Consider the following 21,640-nt stretch of genomic DNA (forward strand, 5'->3'; position numbering starts at 1 on the left):
TGCCCTCCCCAGAGCTTGAAATTTTCCTAAGCAGCTCCTCCCCTGTGTGTGGCCCTTAGTTGCCTTCTCCTCCCTTCTCCATACCTGGAGCAATTTGAGAGGTTTCTTACTGCCCACCCCAAACCCCGCCAAGCTGTATTTCATGTGTGAGTTTTGGTCATTGATCTTCCGCTCTCGATGGTAGCCTGATTAGTAGCTTGTGGATTTCAGAATGTATTGAGAAAATTGTGAATGTCACACTAGTTGGGTATGCTCTTGAGGGACTCTTAATAAGTTCTGTGTCCATTTGTCACCAGCTCCTACAGAAGGTGGCTTTTTAGGTAAGAGAGGGTGCAGACATCTTGTCCCTCTTATTTGGAACAATTTCCCAGTATTGGGCTTCCTTCCCCTTTGTTCTCCCAGTGAGAAAACTCAAAAGATCATGTTTGGAGTTCTGTCTGGAGCACCACAGTTCAGAAAGGATACGAACTTGCAAATGGATGCAAATCCATTGAGGAGAGAGGAAAAGACGATTAAGGGGAGGGGAGACTAAGTACTTAAAAGGATTTGAGATTTCCAAGCTTGTATAATGTGCTCCATTCACAGAATTTCAGGGCTTGAGTGCTTGATGATGAAAGTTCTCCCCCCACCTTTTCCCTTTTTTCCCTTTTTTGCTCTCAGACCCTGCAGAATCCATCCCAACCATCCTAGATGGCTTCCAGTCCCGGGAAGCAAAGGCAGGTCAGCTGGTGGAACTTCCATGCATAGCCTCTGGCTACCCTAACCCAGCCATCCGATGGATCAAGGGTGGTCGGCCACTGCCTGCTGACAGCCGATGGACCAAACGTGTCACTGGGCTGACGATCAGTGACCTGCGAGTAGAGGACAGCGGGACGTACATCTGTGAAGTCACAAATACCTTTGGGTCTGCTGAGGTCACCGGGACCCTCACAGTGATAGGTAGGTGGAGGAAGAGCCGGATCTGCAGGCTTCCCATTGAGGCATCAGGTTGTTGGCCCCTGTGAGAACAGAGCGCTGGATGAGATGTGCTCTCCTCTGGTCTGATCTACCTTAAAAGATATTCTTATGTCCTGTCTGAACAATGACACACCTTATATTTCTTAAGATGGGAAGCCTGTGGGAGCTGTGTTCATGTAGTGCAGTTTCACTCTGCTCCAGGGTACAAGGCCAGTGGTGTGGTGCCTCCTTCTCTTGCAGGCATTGCCAAGCTGGCAGGAGGCAGCCCTGGCCTAGGAAAGAAGGTTGCAGGCATCATCCATGGGATTTCAGTGCACGGAAGCTCCTTGCATGGATAAGAGTGACGCAGCCCAGCACTGGGTTCTGGAGCCCAGTGCCTCGTTCCTTCCTACTCAAAGCCTGGGTGGTGGGAAGTTGTTCCCAGCAAACATTTGCTGCCACCCTCAGATTTTCCACTTTACTTATCTTGGGGGTGAGGGAAGTACTGATCCTGCTTTGTAGTGGCTGCTTTTCTTTGTGCTTCCCCTTTCTCCCTCCCGCTGTACGCTTCTCTGGGCTGTGCTAGCCAGTGTTTTGCTCAGAAGAAGGGTTCTTTTCACTCTCTCTTTTTTTGCAAGAGAGGTTCCCATGTTCTTGAGCCCTCAACAGTTGCAAATGGAGTGGAGACAGGCAACCCTCTGAAGACCCACTCCCTCCCCTAGATTGGCTCCATGCCTGAGGAGATGAAGGGTCAGAGTTGAGGTGCAGCATGGTGATGTGCCGTGCAAGGAAGTGGTGTTTGCTCCAAGCAGGTCTGTCACACCTTGTATGTCAGCCCTGGTGTGACAGCTGCTTCGTTCTCTAAGTTGACAACTCCTTCATAGCCTGGGAGGGAAACTGATACACCGAGAAGAAACTGCTGGCAGGAGGCGGGGCAGGGGGAGCACTGTGTGCACCTGCCTTATTACTCAGTGACATTTCTCTGCAGATGGGTGTGTGTGAGAGAGGAGCCTCTGTTTCTCAAGGACACCCTCAACTTGCCATCTCCTTGCCTGCACTCCCCAATGGAAGGCCTTGGTTGCTTGGGGGCGAAAAATGAAGGCCACTCTGCCTTTTCATTGCTCAGGCAAATGGATGACAGGAAGAAGAGACTGTGGCTTGATGTGGGTCAGAGACAGGCATTGGGATTTCAAGGGGGAATTGCAGTGAATCTCTCTCTGCTTATGGGCTCTGAGCAGCATCTGCTCCCCTCCCCCTGGCCCTTCAGCAAGGCAGCCCAGCCCCTTGCACCGCGCCCAGTGATCCCTAGCACCAAGCAATAAATGGCTGGTACTTGCCTTGAGGACTGCTGTCTTTTCAATCCTACCCTGTGTTGGCGTCTCTGTGAGCCTTGCATTGTGGTAAATGTTGGAGGGGTGGTGCTGTGGGCCATTAGTGGGATGGCCGCTTACTCTGCATGGTGTCGGCTAGCTGCTCTGAGCATGGACCCTGCTTTCCCCACAGACCCTCTGCACGTCACCCTCACACCAAAGAAGCTGAAGACCGGCATCGGGAGCACCGTCATCCTCTCGTGCACGCTCTTGGGCTCACCAGAATATACTCTCCGCTGGTATCGCAACACAGAGCTGGTGGCACCAGATGACTTCATCTCCATCCGGGGAATCAACAATGAAACGCTGCTCATCACAGCTGCCCAGAAGAGCCATTCAGGAGCCTATCAATGCTTTGCCAGCAGGAAGGCTCAAACTGCTCAGGACTTTGCCATCATTGTGCTGGAGGGTGAGTTTGGCTCCTTGGTGGTTCCAGTATCCTTGACATACTGGGGTGTGTGTGTGTGTGTGTGAGAGAGAGAGAGAGAGAGAGAGAGCGAGAGAGCGAGAGAGAGAGAGAGAGAATGAGAGCGGGCAAGTGGGCAAGGAGATTCTCTCCTGGCAGGTTGGCTGCCTGATTCCATGTTTTGCTGTGGATGAACATATCAAAGTAGCTCCACAGGCTTAGATGATTATAAAGGGGCTGTTAGGCATGGAAGAAACTTGGAGGTCTGTCACTTGCTACTACAGTCATACCTCAGGATAAATATGCTTCAGGTTGAGTGCTTTCAGGTTGTGCTCCACGGTGACCCGGAAGTAACGGAGCACGTTACTTCCAGATTTCGCTGCTCACGCATGCACAGTCAAAATGACATCACGCGCATGCACGGTAGCAGCGAAACGTGACCCGTGCACGAGCAGACATGCTGTCACGTCTTACGTTCTGTTTGGGATGCGAACGGGGCTCCGGAACGGATCCCGTTCGCATCCCGAGGTACCACTGTAGTCCTCAAGTTGATAGGCACCCTCTTTCAGAGGTTGTGTTTGATGGTGGTCGACCTGGAGCAACAGTTAGAGAGGACTATTGCATTCAAACTCTGCTTGCAAGCTTCCTGATGGCCACTGGACTAGGTGGTCCCCCTTAGGTCCAATCCAGCAGTACAGCTGCTTGTATGTTCTTATAGCTATGGAGTGCCAGAAGAAGGCAGCCAATCGGCAAGCAGGGCCTGCGCATTTCTGCAGCTGGCAGGTGATGTATAGGACATCGTTCCAGGAACTCCATAGCACACTTAGGAACATAGGAAGATGTCCCATCTAACTCAGTATTGTCTACACTGCACTGACTTGTCAGTGTTTCCAGGGTTTCAGGCATGGGTCCCCCCCAGCCCTACCTTGAGATGCTGCCAGGGCTTAAATGTGGGACCTTCTGCATGCAAAACAGTAGCTCTAGCACTGAACTGCAATGCTTCCCCTCTTCTCCTACTTGAGGCTCAAATGTAGGGAGGGGAAGAGAGGGAGAATTCCCTGAGAAGGTATATCCACTGCAAAATGTGGTAGCTGGAGCTCCCTCACAGGCCTTGGACAAGGTTGCAGGATTTGACCTACTCAACCTGGCTAGAAGGTTCAGAATTCTCCAGCTTTCCTGTCGCTGCAGATATGTGGGTGGGAGGAGAAATGGGTGCTCAGACTTGCCCTCACCCCTTCATCTAAACGCCCTCCCCCTGTTGTGGGCCTCTCATAGATGGGACCCCCCGGATCATCTCATCCTTCAGTGAAAAGGTGGTGAACCCAGGCGAACAGTTCTCCTTGATGTGTGCTGCCAAGGGGGCCCCTCCGCCCACGGTCACTTGGGCACTGGATGACGAGCCCATTCAGAGGGACGGCAGCCACCGCACCAACCAGTACACCATGTCAGATGGCACCACCGTCAGCCACATGAACGTGACAAGCCCGCAGATCAAGGATGGAGGGGTGTACCGTTGTGCCGCGCGGAACTCGGTGGGCAGCGCCGAATACCAAGCGCGAATAAACGTAAGAGGTGCCTGTCTACTTTTAAATATCAGAATAGGTTCTTCTTGCATTGGGTTTTGGTTCTGGTTTGGTAGAATGTCCCCTTTGTTCTTTGTGGCTCCCCACCCCCACCCCCCTTTTATTTTCTCTGCAGTGCTATTTGGCAACAAGACAATCCAGCAGTTTACAGAGTAAAGTGATGCTAGAGGATGGTGGAACTCCTGACCACCAGGACAGTTTTGCAGGGATCCCAGCATATATATTGGTGATTTTATATTTTGACATGTTACAGGTGATGGAAGCTCCAGGAAGGCAAAGGGATCTAGAGAGATGGCAGGGAAAGCCCTAGATAGCCTAGGACAGGCTTCCTCAACCTTGGCCCTCCAGATGTTTTGAGACTACAATTCCCATAATCCCTGACCACTGATCCTGCTAGCTAGGGATCATGGGAGTCGTAGGCCAAAAACATCTGGAGGGCTGAGGTTGTAGAAGTCTGACTTAGGACCAGATTACACAAAATGCCACTGCCTCTGGCAAACACTTACCCAAACCTCAACAACCTCTTTGGAGGCCCTGATCTTGACCAGATGAAATGGAGCAGGTGACTACCAAGGAAAAGGCCTTTTTCTCCTCTGATATGGATTAGCCTCCCCAGAGAGGCTTGCCAGGCCCCTTCTCCATGGTCTTTTCAGTGTCAAGTGAAGACCTTTTTATTCATCAAGTATGTTTTAAATCCAAGCTTTAAGTTGCTTTCTGCTACCTCTGTTGTAAGGAAGTTTTTTTGCTGACTTTTATTATTGATTTTAACTATTATTCAAAGTTTATTTAACATTACTTTGAAGGCAGCTAGAGAATATTTATTGATTGGCAGCTATATAAATTAAACAAAGTATCCTAAAAACATATTTAAAGGGCTCTGTAAGCACAGTGGCAGATTTCTTGGTCATTAAAGAACTCAACAGACACTGGTAATAAAAAAAGAACTAATTAAAACCCAACTTTTACTAACCAAGGCATTGCCTTGAGGGCATATCCTGGCAGCCTCCACTGTGAGTTTTCCATATTCTACATAGAACTCAAGGTCACTTTGGGCAGATACGGTGGGTGGAAAGGGCAGGTTATACCCTTTCCCGCAACAAGTAAGTTTCTATATGCTGGGAAAATAGGAGATCACTGTAAGAGAACATGTCCATATCATGCTGTGCATCCTGTTCTGTGGGCACTTGAGTCTCACAAGGGAAGCTGGTAGCAACTGATGAAGTCAAGTCATAATATGCCAGGAGAAACCAAGTCAATAAAGTCTAGTCATGATAGGGAGTCCAGGCATGGGATACAAGGGCAGATCAAGGCAGGAAAAGTCCACTTAGAAGCTTTCCTGTGCAGAGGGCAGAGGAAAACAAGACCTCTATTAGCTTCAGTTGAACCCTGCTGGCTGAAGGTCTCTCCTCCTGAAATACCGGTAGGAACTAAACCCTTGTGCTTGCTGAGAAGACGTGTAGTGTGGGTAGCTCCACCTCCCTAAAGTTGCTCCCCTATGAAGAAAAGTTGCAGCTTTCAGGGCTTTTTAGTTTAGAGAAAAGGTGAGTGAGAAGTAACATGACAGAAGCTTATGCAATTATGCATGCCTTGGACAAAGTGGATGAAGTTTGTACCCCTCTCTCTTAATGCTAGTACTTGTGATTCATCAAGAGAATCTGAATGTTGGAAGATTCAGGGCGGATAAAAAAAAAGAGAGAGTACTTCTTCACGCAATGCCTAGTTAAACTATAGAACTTGCTTCCTGAACAGGCTGTGATGGCCACCAGTTTGGATGGCTTTAAAAGAGGATTTAGACAAATTCATGGAAGATAGCTCTATCTCCACAATCTGCCTCCACAGTCAAATACAATATGTTTCTAAATACCAGTTGCCAGACACTGCAGGAGGGGAGAGTTCTCTTGGGCTCAGGTTCTGCTTGCAGGTTTCCTACAGGCATCTGGTTGACCACTTTGAGGACAGGATGCTGGACCAGATGGGCCCTTGGCCTGATCCAGTGGCAGGCTCTTCTTAGGTCCATATGCGGTCTTGACTTCTGTAAGCCTGGAGGTATTGCTGTGGACTCATCCTCTGAGTCTGAGGATGGTGAAGGGCCAAGTCCTTTGGCTGAAGGGGCCCTCAAGACGGAACTGAACATTGCAAGGTATTAGGGTTGGGGCTGTGGCACTTGTTGGCTATTTGCCCCATGGACTAGCAGGGCCCTCAGAAGTTGTGTACAGGTTTAATGGAAAGTCATTTTGTGATGTTCTCCACGCAGCCACCCAGGCTCCACCTTCTGCCAATTGCTGAGCAACCTTGCCTCCAGTTCTGTCTTCTGCGTGCAAAAGCCTTTTGCCTTTGGAATTCACCTAGCTTGCTCCTTTCCTCCCCCTCCTCCCTCTCTTTAGGCCCCCCCAGCATCCGCGCAATGAAGAACATTACAGCCGTGGCAGGAAGGGATACTTTCATCAACTGCAGGGTGATTGGCTACCCATATTATTCCATCAAATGGTACAAGGACTCACTGCTCCTGCCTGACAACCACCGGCAAGTGGTCTTTGAAAATGGCACTCTCAAGCTTATGGATGTCCAGAAGGGGATGGATGAAGGGGAGTACCTATGCAGTGTCCTCATTCAGCCACAGCTTTCAATCAGCCAGAGTGTCCATGTCACTGTGAAAGGTGAGTGGCTGGAGGCAGGAGCCACAGCAGGGCTGGTGGATCTCCAGCCCCCTCCCAGTGCTGTCCACATCCCTCTAGTCCAAGCAATGGCTCAGCCAGCTCCTGGAGAGTTGGACATGCTGCGGCTATGGTTGTGCCTTCTCTGCTGGTAGGCAGTCACAGCTGAAAGGATGGGATTCAAAACTAGGATCAGATGTTGCTGTGCAGTTGCCTGGTCTAAGGGGAGCCTGAAGACAGCAGGACCTTGGCCAAGCCAAGTAGGCTCAGATGTTGGCTGTGGGATGTTGGACTTTTGAACCAGCTACCAAACCCTTCTCTGGCACTGGAGGGCTTTGAGAGGGAACTGCCTCCTCTCAGATGTAAGCAAGTGAAGACAGAGGCTTCTTCCAGGCTTTGCTGTTGGGTGTGTTCCAGGAGCTCAGCTGAATTGGAAACCACAAACTATACAGCCCTGTTGAAAGGGCCTCACTCTTTAAGAGGGTTGGATCTGGGAAAGCCAGAATCAGTTCCCCTGCAGCTGTGAAGCTTCCTGGGTGACTGTGAAGGACCAGTCCATGTGTCTCAGGCCAGCGTAGTGATGGAAGAGATCCATGTTTGCTGCACTGAGCTCCTTGGAAGGAGGAATCAAAATCTGATAATAGATAAATAACAATGCCCAGGGCAATTTGACTGGGCAACCTGGGCACACTTGGCTAGACTGTTGATTCTGTTGCCCTCCTTTGCAACCCAGCCTGCTGAAGAGTCATCCCATCAGTCTCTACTCCAGTAGTCTTTTTGTTTGGCACGCCAGAGGCGTCTGTGTTGACCCATCCTCCCTGTGTGCAGTGTGACCTTGTGGTTCACTTCTGAGCTGCCCCAGGTTGGTGGAATGGGGATGGGAATGGAAGGAGCATCTTTGTCTCCCAGGGAAGAGGGAACCCCCTCTCTGATAAAGGCAAGTGAGCTGGGCAGAGAGAACCATGTGGGGTTTGTGTTCCTGCCCTGCCCACACATTAGTTCGGTTACTGGCCCAGGTGCGCCCCCTCCCCCAGGCTGTCGCCAGCCCTGGAGTATCCATTTCCCCTGACAAGCAGCGGAGCAGAATGTACAGTGTAAACATACCAGATTAAAACATCTAACCTTTGCTCAGAGCACCTTTGTTGGTGGTTTTCAGTGTGTAGCTCTTAAAAAAATAATCCTCTCTGTCTTCCAAGCACGCAGAACATCTTAAAAGCTTCTCCAGCCCATCAATTATTCAGCCCCATTCAGGGAGCCATCAGCCCTAATGAATTGCAGTAGTGGAGAATCCCGTCCTTTCCATCCCAGTGACTTGCTGAGATTGAGCTCCATCTCAGGCGCTGCCCTCTTTAAAGGTTCGCAAACAGGGTAGCTTGAGCGAGGTGGTCTGCTCTGTGTGGATGTTGCCTCCCTTTCCCATGTGCTGCTGCCCTGCTCAGTTTATGAAGGGTGCAAAGTGTCCTGGAGACAGGCAGGAGGCTGCATGGGCTGGGGAGGTCACTGGTTGTTGTGAGAACTTGCTGCTGCTGCAGCAGCATGGCTTAGCTCTTACAAGCCCTCTCTTGCTTAGGATGGTGCTTCCGCTGGACCCAGAGGTGGCTCTGACAGCTCCTCCAGCTTGTCTGGATGTGTGTGTGTGGGAGGTGGTAGTGGGAGTATTGGGGCTTTCCCTATTCCTTTGTCTTGATGCCAGCAGACCTCGATGCCTGTGCTTACACACTGGAAAACCAGCCAAGATGTTCTTGGTTTTTTTATTAAAAAAAAATAAAATCCCCCAGCGCTCCCCCTCTAGTTTTCCTCCAAGGAGCTTAGATTAGCTTACAAATGATTCTTCAGAGCCCGCTTCCCTTCACTACAGCAACTGGAGCCTCTTTTTTCCAGGGCGAGCTTTGTTGTCAGCAGGGTGGCACTCGGCAGTTTTGTTCTCAGAATCTTTGGGGTTTCTTCCCTGGTTGCAGAAGGCGGTTGAGGAGCTGTCTTTTCTCGGACACTTGCTCCTGCCCTCCTTTCCCCATTGTAGGAACCTTTTCGGGCTGATCTTTACATAAGTGAGGGTGGTGCTGAGCAGAGGCTTTGCTTGGAAGCCCGGGAGCCCCTTGCTCTGTGTGAACTGCTGCAAGGGTGCAAGGCTGTTCTGCAGGGAAGAGGGTTTTTTTGGGGGGGGGGGCAAAAGGACAAAGCACCCGGCTGCCTTCCTCTCTTCCAGAAGGGAGAGCAGTGGAGGAAGTCCCTGCCTTTGGAACTAGCAGAGGCAAGGGAGCGACCAGTATTCATTACTGGAGTAGCACAGGGATGAATGAACCTCAGTTGGCAGGGGAGGCAGGACTGGTGAGAAAGCCTACACCCAAAGCTGGGAGGCTAACACAGCAGACGTCTCTGTTTGGGCCCCTTAAAGATCAAGGGTGATTTACTGGCTGGCAGGGCTGATTCAGGTCAGTAGCTGATCCTCAGCTCCTTCAATTCACTTGCTTTGCTGCTTGTTCAGGATGTTTCCCCCCCACCCCCTGCACTTAAGAGCAGCAAGAACTGTCCTTTGCTACTTCAGGAGATGGCTCCCCTCACACCCCCTTTTGCCACCCCAGTCAGTGGGATGGGGATTCTGACTATTTTTCTGAGGTAGGGCTTTAAATCTTTCTTGGTCCAATGACCATGAGGGAAGTGTCCCCAGCTTACTTTGAAGCCTTGGGCAGAACCACCAGTGGTCTCTGCTTGTCAGGAGTTACCTCATTTAGTATTCCTAGGGGGCTCCCGGGGCTCCCAACTGAACCATTCTGGTCACTGGAGGAACCAGTTCCAAGTCCTTTTGCAATGGCATTCTCTGCTGCAGAAGAGAATGAATTCTCTTCTTGATGGGGTGTGAGGAAAGCCGACTGTTGCTTTGCAGATCTGATCTCTTTGCATGCCTGCTGCTCACCTGGCAAGAGTGTTCAAAGTGCTCCACGTTCTTTTATCTTGTCGAACCCCTTTCAAGTGGTTGAGTACTGCAGGCTGAAAGAGAAAAAAGAGTTTGAGAGGAGTGATGAAGAGTTAGTGGAGTGCAAGAAACTTAAGAGGCCACTCTGTGAACCAGGAGACACCTCCATCCACCCGTCCAAATATCTGTCCTGAGCTCACTGGGATGGTGGCCAAAAAGAGGCACTACTCACCACTACAGCCTTGTCACACTCCCATCACTCCCCACCTTTTAAAAAAAAACCACAGAGAGAAAGGGAATACGTCCAGTTGACTTATAAATTCATTCTTTCTTCCCGTGGGGAGCAGAGGGTAAGGAATTCCTCAGGGCTTTGCAGAGTCTCCTGGGCCTAAGTTCTGTTCTCCTTGGAGGCTGAGCTGGACGAAATCTCCTTTTTCTTGGCTTCCCGGTCGTTTGGGAACAGGTGTGATCAATGCGCTCCTCTCATTGGCAGTCCCACCTCTCATCCAGCCCTTCGAATTCCCTCCGGCCTCCATCGGCCAGCTCCTGTACATCCCATGCGTGGTCTCCTCGGGTGACATGCCCATCCGCATCACGTGGAGGAAAGACGGGCAGGTGATCCTTTCCGGCTCCGGCGTCACCATTGAGAGCAAGGAGTTCATGAGCTCCCTGCAGATCTCCAGCGTCTCCCTCAAGCACAACGGCAACTACACTTGCATTGCCACCAACGATGCTGCCACTGTCAGCCGTGAGCGGCAGCTCATTGTCCGAGGTGAGTAGCCGGCCCCTGGGCTTTGATGTGCTGAGGTTCAGGAGCCACTGGCAGAGTTGCCCAGTGCGGGGTGATCGTCACTCTTTGGCTGTGCTGCCCATCTGATCTCAAAGGTGAGTGGCGAAAATGTCCTGTGGAAAGCTGTGAGGGCCATACAAAGTGCCGGTTGGGGTGGGAAAACTGGCTTCATGAACTGAGTGGAAGGTGGTTGTTTAAGTCCTCTAGTGAAGGAAAGAAAAGTTCTGTGGTGCAGGAGAGGAGCAAAGGTGCACCACGAGGCTTCTCTGCCCACAAAAGTGGACAGAACTATCAGGCAGCTGGAGCACCTGCCCTGTATGGAAGAGCTTCAGCATTTGGGGCTTTGAAGTTTAGGAAAAGGTGACCCAATAGAGCTTTATGGAAAGTGGGAGAAGTTTTCCTTCCTTCACTCTGGCCCATCCAGTGAAATCAATTGGAGTAGAGGGGGCAGAAGTGGGGGATGAGCTCAGGAAGTTTCCCTTGCCTTATTCCAGGCCAGGCTCTTTGTCCATCTAGCTCAGCTTGTTCCACTTTGGCTGACAGCAGTGGCTCCCCAGGATGGTCTCAGGCAGTGAGGGCAGTCTTCCTCAGAACCTGCTGCTAATGTGAACCTTTTAATTGGGAATAAGTACTTCCTCACAATTGATCTATGCAGCTCGCTGCCCCAGAGGTGATGGCCACTAGCCACTCGTTTAGACAGTTTTAAAAGGGGATTAGACAACTCATGGAGGAGAAGGAAGGAAGGCGGGGGGGGGGGGGCGGGTCTGTCAGTAGCTGTTAGTCATGATGGCTGCATGGAACCTGCTGGGCCAGAGGCAGCAGGCCCCTGAATGCCACTTGCTGGGGGCTGAACTGTGCTTGTGTGTGCACATGTGAGCTCTGCTTCCTCCAAGTCCTGCTTGAGGGTTTTCTGTCAGTGTCTGGTTGGCCACTGTGGGGAACAGGATATGCTCTCTTTACATTCTTCTGAGGGCAAAAGACTCCCAAAGGGCACAGAAGCACAACCCTTGGTGCCCCAGACATGCACTGCCTGCATAAGCCAGGCCATTCACTGCCTGAAGAGCTGGGAGCGTCAATTTCTCAAGGGGGAACCATCATAGTCATCTTTTGGTAGCTCCTTAGTGAATAACAGATGTCCGAAGCAGAAAGAGAGGGGGGCATTTAACAGAGGGGGGAAGCTAGGAGAGCCACCTTGTGCCCTTGCTTGCACAACTGCTGCACAAGAGCCCTGCAGTGTTGATCAGTGGCATCTTAACTACTTGGTAATTGCTGCCATCACTCCCTGTCAAGTTTACAGCACCCAAATGGGAGGGAAACCTTCTCAAGGGTGCCTGAGATCCTGAGACAACACACTCAATGTTTCCCACCCAGATCCTGTCAGTTTACTCAGGGAGCAAAGCTAGCAGTCAGAGCATGTTCTCTCTCTCTCTCTCTCTCTCTCTCTCTCTCTGTGTGTGTGTGTGTGTGTGTCTCTCCACCTCCACCTCCCTACCCTGCAGAGCAGCCTGTTGTTCTTTAACAACTCCAACCTTATACTCCTGTAGCATTAATCAAATGGCACAGGCGCATGAGGGATAACCAGAATCCTAGAGGTTGGGAAAACACACTTCAGACCCCAACAGCCCACCTATATGCGATTTATTGAGAATAGAAGGAAAGGAGGAAGACAAGTGGACAAAGCAGAATGAAAATAAAATGTGCTCTTTTAGTTTGAATCTAGTTACTTGCAAAAAGGCTTCTTGTCTCATGCATTACACAGCATAGGTGGTCAGCTGCAGGTTTTCTGATGGTCAGTGATGGAGGATGGAATGTGAGGGACAAAAAGCTACACAACACTTCTCGTTCTTAAGGTTTGATCAGCACCTGACTCTTTTCAATCAATCAGAGTGCATGTCATGTTCATCAGATAAAGGGGATTAACACATTTGGGGATAGGGGACATGGCTGACACCCCCGCAACTAGCAGATATGGATATTGCTGGTGTAAATCATCAGGATTTCTCAAATTTTCTGCCATATGAACTTTTTCTGGGCTTGTAAATTCAGGATCTGGGTTGGGATACCTGCTTGCTTTGCTCAACAGATCTTTTTCTCCACTGGGGGCATTGCAAATTGAAGCCTGGCGACCCAGAGAGAAGCATTCCCCCATTACTGTGCAGGGTCAAATGTCAACCATGTTCAGGACAAGGGGTAAAATATCCATTCAGAGTGCAGGTGATGCACTCCCAACTAGCAAGCAGGGTGATTGTTGTATGTGAACTCTGAATGGGGGAATTTATGCCAGACCCAAGAGAGAACCCCAAATCTCCAGTAGTATTAAGCTCACATTTAACCAGTTTGCTAGCCACAATATTGTGAGGCCTTTGTCAAGTGTTTGGCTGAAATCAAGATAAATTATGTTCACGACGTTCCTACCATCCACTAAGCTAGTAACTCAGTCAAAAATAGGTGAGAGTAGCATGGCAAACCATGCTGGCTTTTCTGTACTTCATTTTTAAAGGCAAGCCACCTACAGCTTGCTAGAGAAATAAATATGCCAAATTATCAGAACTCTGGTATGTTAGAAAGCAACAACAGCAGTAGCCCCAATTCACCCAGCAATATTGTTATTCTCTAGTAACCTTCTGAGTCAAGAAGAAGCTTCAGGTTGGCCACTGTGAGAGCAGAGCATTGGACTAGATTGGCTCCTCTTGGACCAGTCGAGCTACAGCCAGGCTCTTCGGATGTTCTTACCTATTGTGTTTTGGAAACTCTGGTTCTACCCTCTCATATCCAAGCACATGACAACAGTTTTTTGGTGACTCTGTGGCTTATTCCTCCACACTTATGTACAGGTGCCTCTCTCTGTACATGCACACATATACCGTATTTTTCGCCCTATAGGACGCACCGGCCCATAGGACACACTTAGATTTTTTGGGGGGGGGGAATTCCGGGGGGTTGCGTGGAGCTGCGCCGAGCCCGGGAGCGCAGGCAGCTCTGCGCAACCTTCGGGAGCCCGGCGTGGCTTTGCGCTGGGCTCCGGAGGGTTGCGCGGAGCTACATGGAGCCCGGGAGCGCAGGCAGCTCCATGCAACCCTCGGGAGCCCGGCACAGCTTTGCACCAGGCTCCCGAGGGTTGCGCAGAGCTTCCTGAAGCCTGGAGAGTGAGAGGGGTCGGTGCGAAAGCCTGTATTCAGCGAAAGCCTGTATTCGCCCCATAGGACGCACACACATTTCCCCTTCATTTTTGGAGGGGAAAAAGTGCATCCTATGGAGCGAAAAATACGGTATGCGCCAACTAAAGAGGAGAGTGGAGTATTGCGTGATGTTTTCTTCACAATAACTTTCTAACCTCTTAGATGCTTTTGGATTCTTCTGGTGTTTTTCAAAATTGAAAGCTTAAGGTCAACCAGGTGTTGAGTTCTGCAAAAGCAGAAAAGGCATTGCCCAAGAGGTGGTTACATCTTGTCTTTCAGACCAGTTAGGAGCTGTGAGGGCATGGGACTAGGGTGTGCGTGCATGTGGAAAGGAAAAGAAAAGAAAGACATGTCAGCAGTGGGTGGTGAGCTTGCTGTTCCTGGTGGTACTTATCTTTGGCACTCCTTCTCCACAGTCCCTCCTCGCTTTGTTGTCCAACCCAACAATCAGGATGGAATCTATGGCAAAGCAGGGGTGTTGAACTGCTCTGTGGATGGATACCCCCCTCCCAAAGTCATGTGGAAACATGCTAAAGGTACGTTGCTGGATATTTCCTTTCAATATTGCCCCCATGCATTCTCCCTTCAGGTTTGCTAATGGGAAGCCTGTACTGGTGGGGATTGAAACCATCCAACACATCTTCTCTAGGGGTTGCCCTCAAGAGGGGGCATGTTCAGGTATAGCAGCTGCTATGTGCAAGGGACAGAGGGGTGTTCAACTCTGCCAGTGTTGGACGTGTTTAAGGGCTAGTGAGAGAGATTGTGTAGGTTCTGCTAGGCACAGAACAGAGGATCTCCAGAGGACCCCATGGCATCTTTTGGTCAACCAAGAGCACTTACAGCATCTCTCACCCTTCTCTTTCCTCCCAGGCAGTGGGAACCCCCAGCAATACCACCCAGTCCCCCTCACTGGCCGCATCCAGATCCTGCCCAACAGCTCACTGCTCATTCGGCATGTTTTAGAAGAGGACATCGGCTATTACCTGTGCCAGGCCAGCAACGGAGTCGGTACAGACATCAGCAAGTCCATGTTCCTTACGGTGAAAAGTGAGTATGCCGGCTGGGCCTGTTCACCTGTCAGGGGTCTCAGTCCAAATAGATGCAGGTCTCCCACAGGCCTTCTGCCTGGCCTTGGGCAGGACAGCCTGAGATAGTCTTCTCCCTCTATTGAAAATGGGTGCCAATCAAGGGCTGCTTCTGCCCCTGAGGTGCTGTGGAGCATCTGATTAACGTAGGGCTTTGAAACTCCATCCCTGGTCTCCTGAGGGTCATGCTGGCATTGGACACTTCCGGCACTCTCTGGCAGTCCTGACTTCTCGAACCCAGGAAGCTCCTTGTACCCAGCTCTGTCCCTCCCACTGGCTCTTTGCTAAGTTTACCTGCTTCCCTCCACGTGAACCCTGCACTGCTGCCTCTGCCAACGTGCTCCGTCTGCTGGCAGCTGCCTCTGCCTCTCTGGCTGCGAGCCAAGGGCTTGTCGCGGTGGGCCCCGCGTGTCTTGGCAGATTGGCGGCCTCTATATCCTCTGATTGCCGCCTGTGTTTGCACTGTGAGCTCCTTTATCATCACTTGCGGAGCTTGAGCTCTCCTCTGTGGGCTCCCGGCAGTCGATGTGCAAGGAATGGAGCGCTGGATTGATTCCTGTTCCCTTGGGGACCTGATTCCCTCACACGATCAAAAAACACTTTGTCCTTAATAAAAGCAGGCAATCAATCTACATCGTGGTGGCGCAGAGAGGAGGCAGGGCAGCCGTCTTGCTAATTCCCCACACGGTGGCCTGGAAGTGTTGTTAAGCAACCTCGTTCGTGATCGGATTCTGCCTGGGCCACCCTTGGCAGAGTCAGCAGTTTCCAGCTTCTCTCAGAGCTGCTGTAGTGAAGACAGGAGGACCCAAAGGCTGGGGGAGGCCTCTTAGGTCCAGAAAGAGGTGTTGGGTTCAGGAGTTGGCCCTTCAGCAGGTGTGGGGAAAATGCCATCCTGTGACAACAAGCTTCAGCTGCTTAATGGGGCTCTCTGGATAGCGGGCAGGGGGAGGTGAAGGCTGATGTGCATGGAAAGCAGGGGCCACAGCTCAGACAGGTCCCTAAACAGGAGACCTTTTGTATCTTTTACTTGGTAAAAGATCCAGGTAGCAAGTCAAGGAAGGGGAAGGAGTGGCCCTTGGCTTCTTAACCCCTTTCAGGGTCACTTACCAGGCAGAGGGGAAACATGGATGGGATTGCTGTAAATGAGAGGGCCAGGCCTTTGAGTGACCCTGTTGCTGGATTTCATTTGTTACATGTGCTTTGTCCTTTTTGCTGTTGCTTTTATCATTAGGCACTGTGTGGTTTTATTGTACTGTTTTATATTTTTTCCTGGACACTGCCTTGGGAGGGCTTTCCCTGAGAGTCATTGGATCTGAAGGCATCCAGGGCCATTTTGACTGGCCTTCCAGGTGTCTGGTCCGTAGGGCTGCTGCTGCCCAGTTCACACTTCCCTTGACAGGGAGCTGAGCAGTGCCCTGCAGACTCTTCTCTCTTGGGCAAAGGCCCAGGCTCACCACTCCCTTGCTCAGGAGCTCCCCCTAGTCAGCAGGTGCACAAGGCAGGGTGTGCCTGGAGAGGTGCCCTCACTACTCTGTAAGCATAACTGATTGCTTCCATGCAATTTGAATTAATCTCATGCTTCAGGTGAAATGCAGCTAATCAGTGTAGACAAGAAGCTGAAATGGGTGCAATCAAATTAACATCACAGAGCTGGCACTTCAGAAAGCCCACCCTCTTCCCCTCCTTCCCCTTCCTCTGTTGCTGTTTCCATTTTCTTGCCGTTCCAGCCTGGGCTCAGGATGGAAGAACACCCAGAGCTGTGACAATTCCCTTTGTAGCCGCCTTATCTCAGCCCACCAAATGGGATCAGCCTCTTGTCTGCATCATGTTAACAAGGCACAGAAAGGAAGAGCTTGAAAGGAGAACAACGTTTTGCTTGGCGGGTGTGAAGGGAAGTGCTCTGGCGAGTGCCCTTTGCGGAGAGAGCTTTTACGGTGGGAATGGCCTGGTCCATTTCGGCCCGTGTTGCCTCATAATTGTTGGCATGGTTTCAAAATGGAAACCTCGCTGGGTGTGCTGCAAAACCCAACTCTCCTGGAAAGCAGACAAGGGAAGGGCTCCTTTCTGGGTGTTCATCCCTCTGTCCATTAACATGTGCAGCTCCCTACTGTAATAGTTGACCATAGTCTAGGGAATAATAATAATAATAATAATAATAATAATAATAATAATACATTTATTATTTATACTCCGCCCATCTGAGTGGGTTTCCTCAGCCACTCTGGGCGGCTTCCAACAGAATATTAAAATACAATAGTCTATTAAACATTAAAAGCTTCCCTGAACAGGGCTGCCTTCAGAAGTCTGATACAGTGGTACCTCGGGTTACATACGCTTCAGGTTACATACGCTTCAGATTACAGACTCCAGTAACCTAGAAATAGCACCTCGGGTTAAGAACTTTGCTTCAGGATGAGAACAGAAATCTTGCTCCGGCGGCACAGCGGCAGCAGAAGGCCCCATAAGCTAAAGTGGTGCTTCAGGTTAAGAACAGTTTCAGGTTAAGAACGGACCTCCAGAACGAATTAAGTACTTAACCCGAGGTACCACTGTAGTTGTTTTTTCCTTTGACATCTGGTGGGAGGGTGTTCCACAGGGCAGGTTCCACTACTGAAAAGGCACCCTGCCTGGTTCCCTGTAACTTGGCTTCTTGCAGTGAGGGAACCACCAGAAGGCCCTCGGTGCTGGACCTCAGTGTCTGGTCAGAATGATGGGGGAGGAGACGCTCCTTCAGGTGTACTGGACCAAGGCCATTTAGGGCTTTAAAGGTCAGCACCAACACTTTGAATTACCAGTATGCTCGGAAACGTACTGGGAGCCAATGTAGGTCTTTCAAGACCAGTGTTATGTGGGATGTTCAGCAGCACCAAGGCCAGCCTTCTCAATTTCCTCGGTGCCCAAAGGCATTCCTGCTTTGTTGTCTGGGCAGTGTCTTGCTTGCCCTCCTCGTGCAAGTCACTAACTCAGAGATAGCTGTCTGTCACACAGCCTCTCTCTCTCTCTCTCTCTAACCTGGTGACAGCTGCTGCTGCTAGTAGAACTACTGGAGATCTTGCACCTTCAAAGTGTAACATGAGTGGTAGACCTTAAGGTGTCCTATAGGGAAGGAAAGGAACTGGTAGCAGCTATAGCTGTGCCATTTGGAACTTGATGTTTGGGCAGCATGTCTGGCCAGGGAAGAAGAGACGGCTGTGGTGGATGTACTCTATAGTGAGCTCCTCTGCACCAGTCAGGCCGAAAGCAGTTATGTGTGGGGATTGTAGATGAGTCAGTTATTTGGGAGCATCGTAAGCACCCCACCAAAAGTAGCGGCTGATATGTGGTCCCCTTTGCTGCTCCACTGTTAAGACTGGAGCCAGCCCATCATACTATGGTCTGTTTACCCAGCCAATTGGGTTTGGGAGGTGGGACATCCACCGAAGTGACAAGGCCAGGCATCTTTCCCAAGGGAGGCTGCTGCTTCGGACCACTTGAAGTGTTGAACTGTTGTGAGGGGGAGTGGCTGTGGCCCTCAGGCAGATCCAAGCGGGGAGAGAGGTTTCTGCAAAAGGCTGGCCTGCCCCCTCCAGGTATGTCTGCCCACACAGGAGAGCAGCTGGCTGGCTGCTTGCCATGCTCCTCTCTCCTCCTCTGGCAGTGCTGAGGTGGCACTGTGGGCATCGATCTGGAGCCTCAGAGCTTCTCAAGACCAGGAGGGATGAAGGGTAGCTTTGTCCTCTTCATGCCTCCATCCATCCAGATCAAGATGGGGGTGGGGGCAAGTAGACTTGGTTTCCAGCCCCAGCTTCTTGGACCCTCCCCAATTCATGCCAGCTCTTGCCTGCTCCTTAAATCACATCTCATTCTTCTCAGCAGGCAGTGCCTCTCTTGCCGTTACAAGCCTGGTGGGGGGCAGGAATGCCAGAGCCGTTCATGCTCCTGGGTGGTTGCATGTGCTGTGGGTTAAGTTGCTTTGGTTGACCTTTTCCCTCTCTGCCTTTTTTCTTAACAAAATTTAGAATATTTACATCTTGCCATTTTCTAAAGCTCTGCCCGGATGCTACCCAGAGAAAAGGCAAAATGCAGGCATTGCACAATGGGCAGCTAGCTTCTTTCAGGCTGAGGGCAACATTGATCCATGATCAACCTTCCCGGGGCCACTTGCTCAAAATGGCACTGCCAAAGTATAAAAGTGATTGTGGCTAATTATTTATAAAAGGGGTAAAAACACATTTTGATATAACAGAATCAGAGCAGAGGGCCAGCAGGAATGGTGACTTTTAAAAGGGGGAGGCAGGTTGGGAGGGTTCTGGGGGACAAGAAAAAAGTAGTATTGCAGTGAAAGTACCTCTTGCACCAGTGAGTAGTATATATTTAAATAAATAAATAAAATGGGCTGATTTGGAAGTGCTGGTGTGGGTGGGCACAAAATCCTGTTGGCATCACAATATTGCAGTGGAGACCTATGAGATCAGAGATAGATAGATAGATAGATAGATAGATAGATAGATAGATAGATAGATAGATGATAGATATTTTTGATAAATAAAAAACCAAAATGGCAGACACTAAACTCGTTTTGTCTTCATGGCATCACTGCAGGTAACCCATAGAAGCAGTCAAGATTTAAAGAACCACAAAGAACCCGCTAAGGGACCACATGCACCCTGCAGTTAGCCACTCCAGCTGTGGAAGCCAGCTAACCAAAAATTGTTTGTTAACATTTTGATTTTAAAATCCCCAGCAAACATCATCAAAGCAGGAGCAAAGGAGTAATTATTCATCAGTAAAAGAACAAGGAGGCAGAGTAAAAGTGAAATGAATCATCCTTTTAAAAGTGTGGGAAAACTGAAACCATTTGGTGCCTCCAAGTCACCCAGGTCTGTGGTCCAGGGTGGCGGTGGCCCCAAAGCAATAGCTGTATGGAGGCTGCCCACCGTCCAGAGGACATTCTCCAGGCACCTGTCAGGAGCATTCTCCTCTGCCCATCAGTCCCAAAGGAATCCCTCCATTTCCCACCTTGATTCTCTTCCCTTGTGACTTTCACAGCGCCATTTTTATTTTCCCTTGTGTTCCTTGTGACACCCAGAGGCGGCTGCTTGTTTCTGTTCTCATAAACCAGCTGGTGGCTTTTCCCCATTGTGAGAGGCTTCCTCCCCAACCCATCCCTTCTGGCTCCTCTGCACAGTCTGCGGCTGCATGCAGCATCTCCCTCTGCAGGCCCAGTTTTGTGTGGGGGGTTTCTGAGGCTGGGAGTCCATGCAGCTCCCCGATACGCCCTCCGCGGTGTCCACACGTCACAAACGGGAGTCGCCTGCAAGCCAAGCTTTCCCTGGCTGCTAATTGAATTCCATTGCTAGGGAAAGCAGAGGAGCCGTAGCTCATTAAACCCTCTTGTGCCCCATTAGAACAGTGTGTGTTGCCTTTGCGGATTGTCATTACCATATATTATGGCACTGTTTGTGTATGCCGTGCATTTTTAAATCTCTGCTCCCTGAGCCTGCTTGGCTGTGTGTTCGGCTCCCCACCCCAGTGCTCTTCGGCAAAGCAAGAGCCAGGAGCAAAAGCCACAATGGGGGCATTCGTGCGTGGCTGTGGTGCCTAGTGGGTAACTGCAAGTACATGGAGAAGCATCAGGGCAGCTCCAGCTGTGATGCTCCAGGCACTGGAAGGGCTGAAGCGGCCTTGTGGGCAGAGGAAGCCCCCCTGATGCTGATGCTGCACGAGCCGAGGGGGTGGGCAGCAGGGAGCCGATGGATGCAGCCCTCCCCAAAGCAGACAGGAAAGAAGTGGGGCTGTGGGCTAGGAGGATTAGGAGGTGCTGCCTCACCCCCTGCACCCACCACAGCAGCAGACTTTGGCCTGGCTTTCCATTCTCCGTGGATCTCCACTTTGCCTCTTTGCAGGTCAGGCCACTTAGGAGGAGGGCAGGAGGCTAGCCTGGGACGTATTCATTGATTTAGTGATCACTTGCCGCTTTTGGGGGGGGGGCATGGCCCACCCAGCTCACAACATTAGCTATACAGTCATACTTCGGATTGAAGTAGCTTCGGGTTGAGCATTTTCAGGTTGCACTCCACAGCGACTCGGAAGTAATGGAGCGTGTTACTTCCGGGTTTCGCCGCTCGCGCATGCGCAGATAGTCAAAATGACATCACGCGCATGCACGGAAGCGGCAAATCACGACCCACGGACGCGGGTTGTGTTCGCTTCAGGATGCGAACGGGGCTCTGGAACGGATCCTGTTCGTATCCAGAGGTACCACTGTACTAACACCCATGGAAATTAAATGTCAAGAGCAGCAATACTTGGTTTATTTGTCAGTTTCTACCCCTCCTTTCTTCAGAGCAGCTCAAGGCAGAGTACATTGTTCTCCATTCTATCCATTTCACCATCACAATCCCTTTGAGGAAGGATTGTCTTAGGGGACAAATTTGCTCCCGAGTCCTAATCTAGCACTCTGAACTACTCATCGTGCTGTCTGACACCATGCCGTTACAGCAATCCATTGCAACTCTTTTAAAATGAAGCAAATGAAAAGCTGCACTTGCGGAGGCTCTCCCTGCTCTTGGGCTGCAGCCACCTCTCTCTGAACTCTCCTTTCCTCTTGGGCAGAAAGTTTCTGTAGCTGGCAGGCAGCATCCAGGTGGGTGCGCCTGGGAACCCCGGCATCGATTGGGTTGCCCGCCAGAGTGTGGCGTCCAGCCGAGCTCCGTCTTGATTAACTGGAGCAGGAGGGTCATT

General features: G+C 50.7%; 1 protein-coding gene across 2 annotated transcripts in view; it reads left to right on the forward strand.

Annotated features, from left to right (window-relative positions):
- The window catches only part of DSCAML1 (DS cell adhesion molecule like 1), a 165,313-nt gene that overhangs the window by 110,384 nt on the left and 33,289 nt on the right, over positions 1-21,640 (forward strand). Inside the window, exons 5-11 of one of the 2 annotated variants that reach the window (XM_079954905.1) lie at positions 661-939; positions 2,440-2,715; positions 3,988-4,284; positions 6,680-6,952; positions 10,357-10,635; positions 14,249-14,368; positions 14,703-14,879. In XM_079954905.1, the coding sequence (XP_079811031.1) occupies positions 661-939; positions 2,440-2,715; positions 3,988-4,284; positions 6,680-6,952; positions 10,357-10,635; positions 14,249-14,368; positions 14,703-14,879 (1,701 nt within the window). Of the gene's footprint in view, positions 1-660; positions 940-2,439; positions 2,716-3,987; positions 4,285-6,679; positions 6,953-10,356; positions 10,636-14,248; positions 14,369-14,702; positions 14,880-21,640 lie in introns of those variants that run through there. The other variant, XM_079954906.1, reaches the window with a different exon arrangement.

This window comes from Podarcis cretensis, assembly GCF_951804945.1.
Source record: "Podarcis cretensis genome assembly, chromosome: 15".
NCBI classification, from domain to species: Eukaryota; Metazoa; Chordata; class Lepidosauria; order Squamata; family Lacertidae; genus Podarcis; species Podarcis cretensis.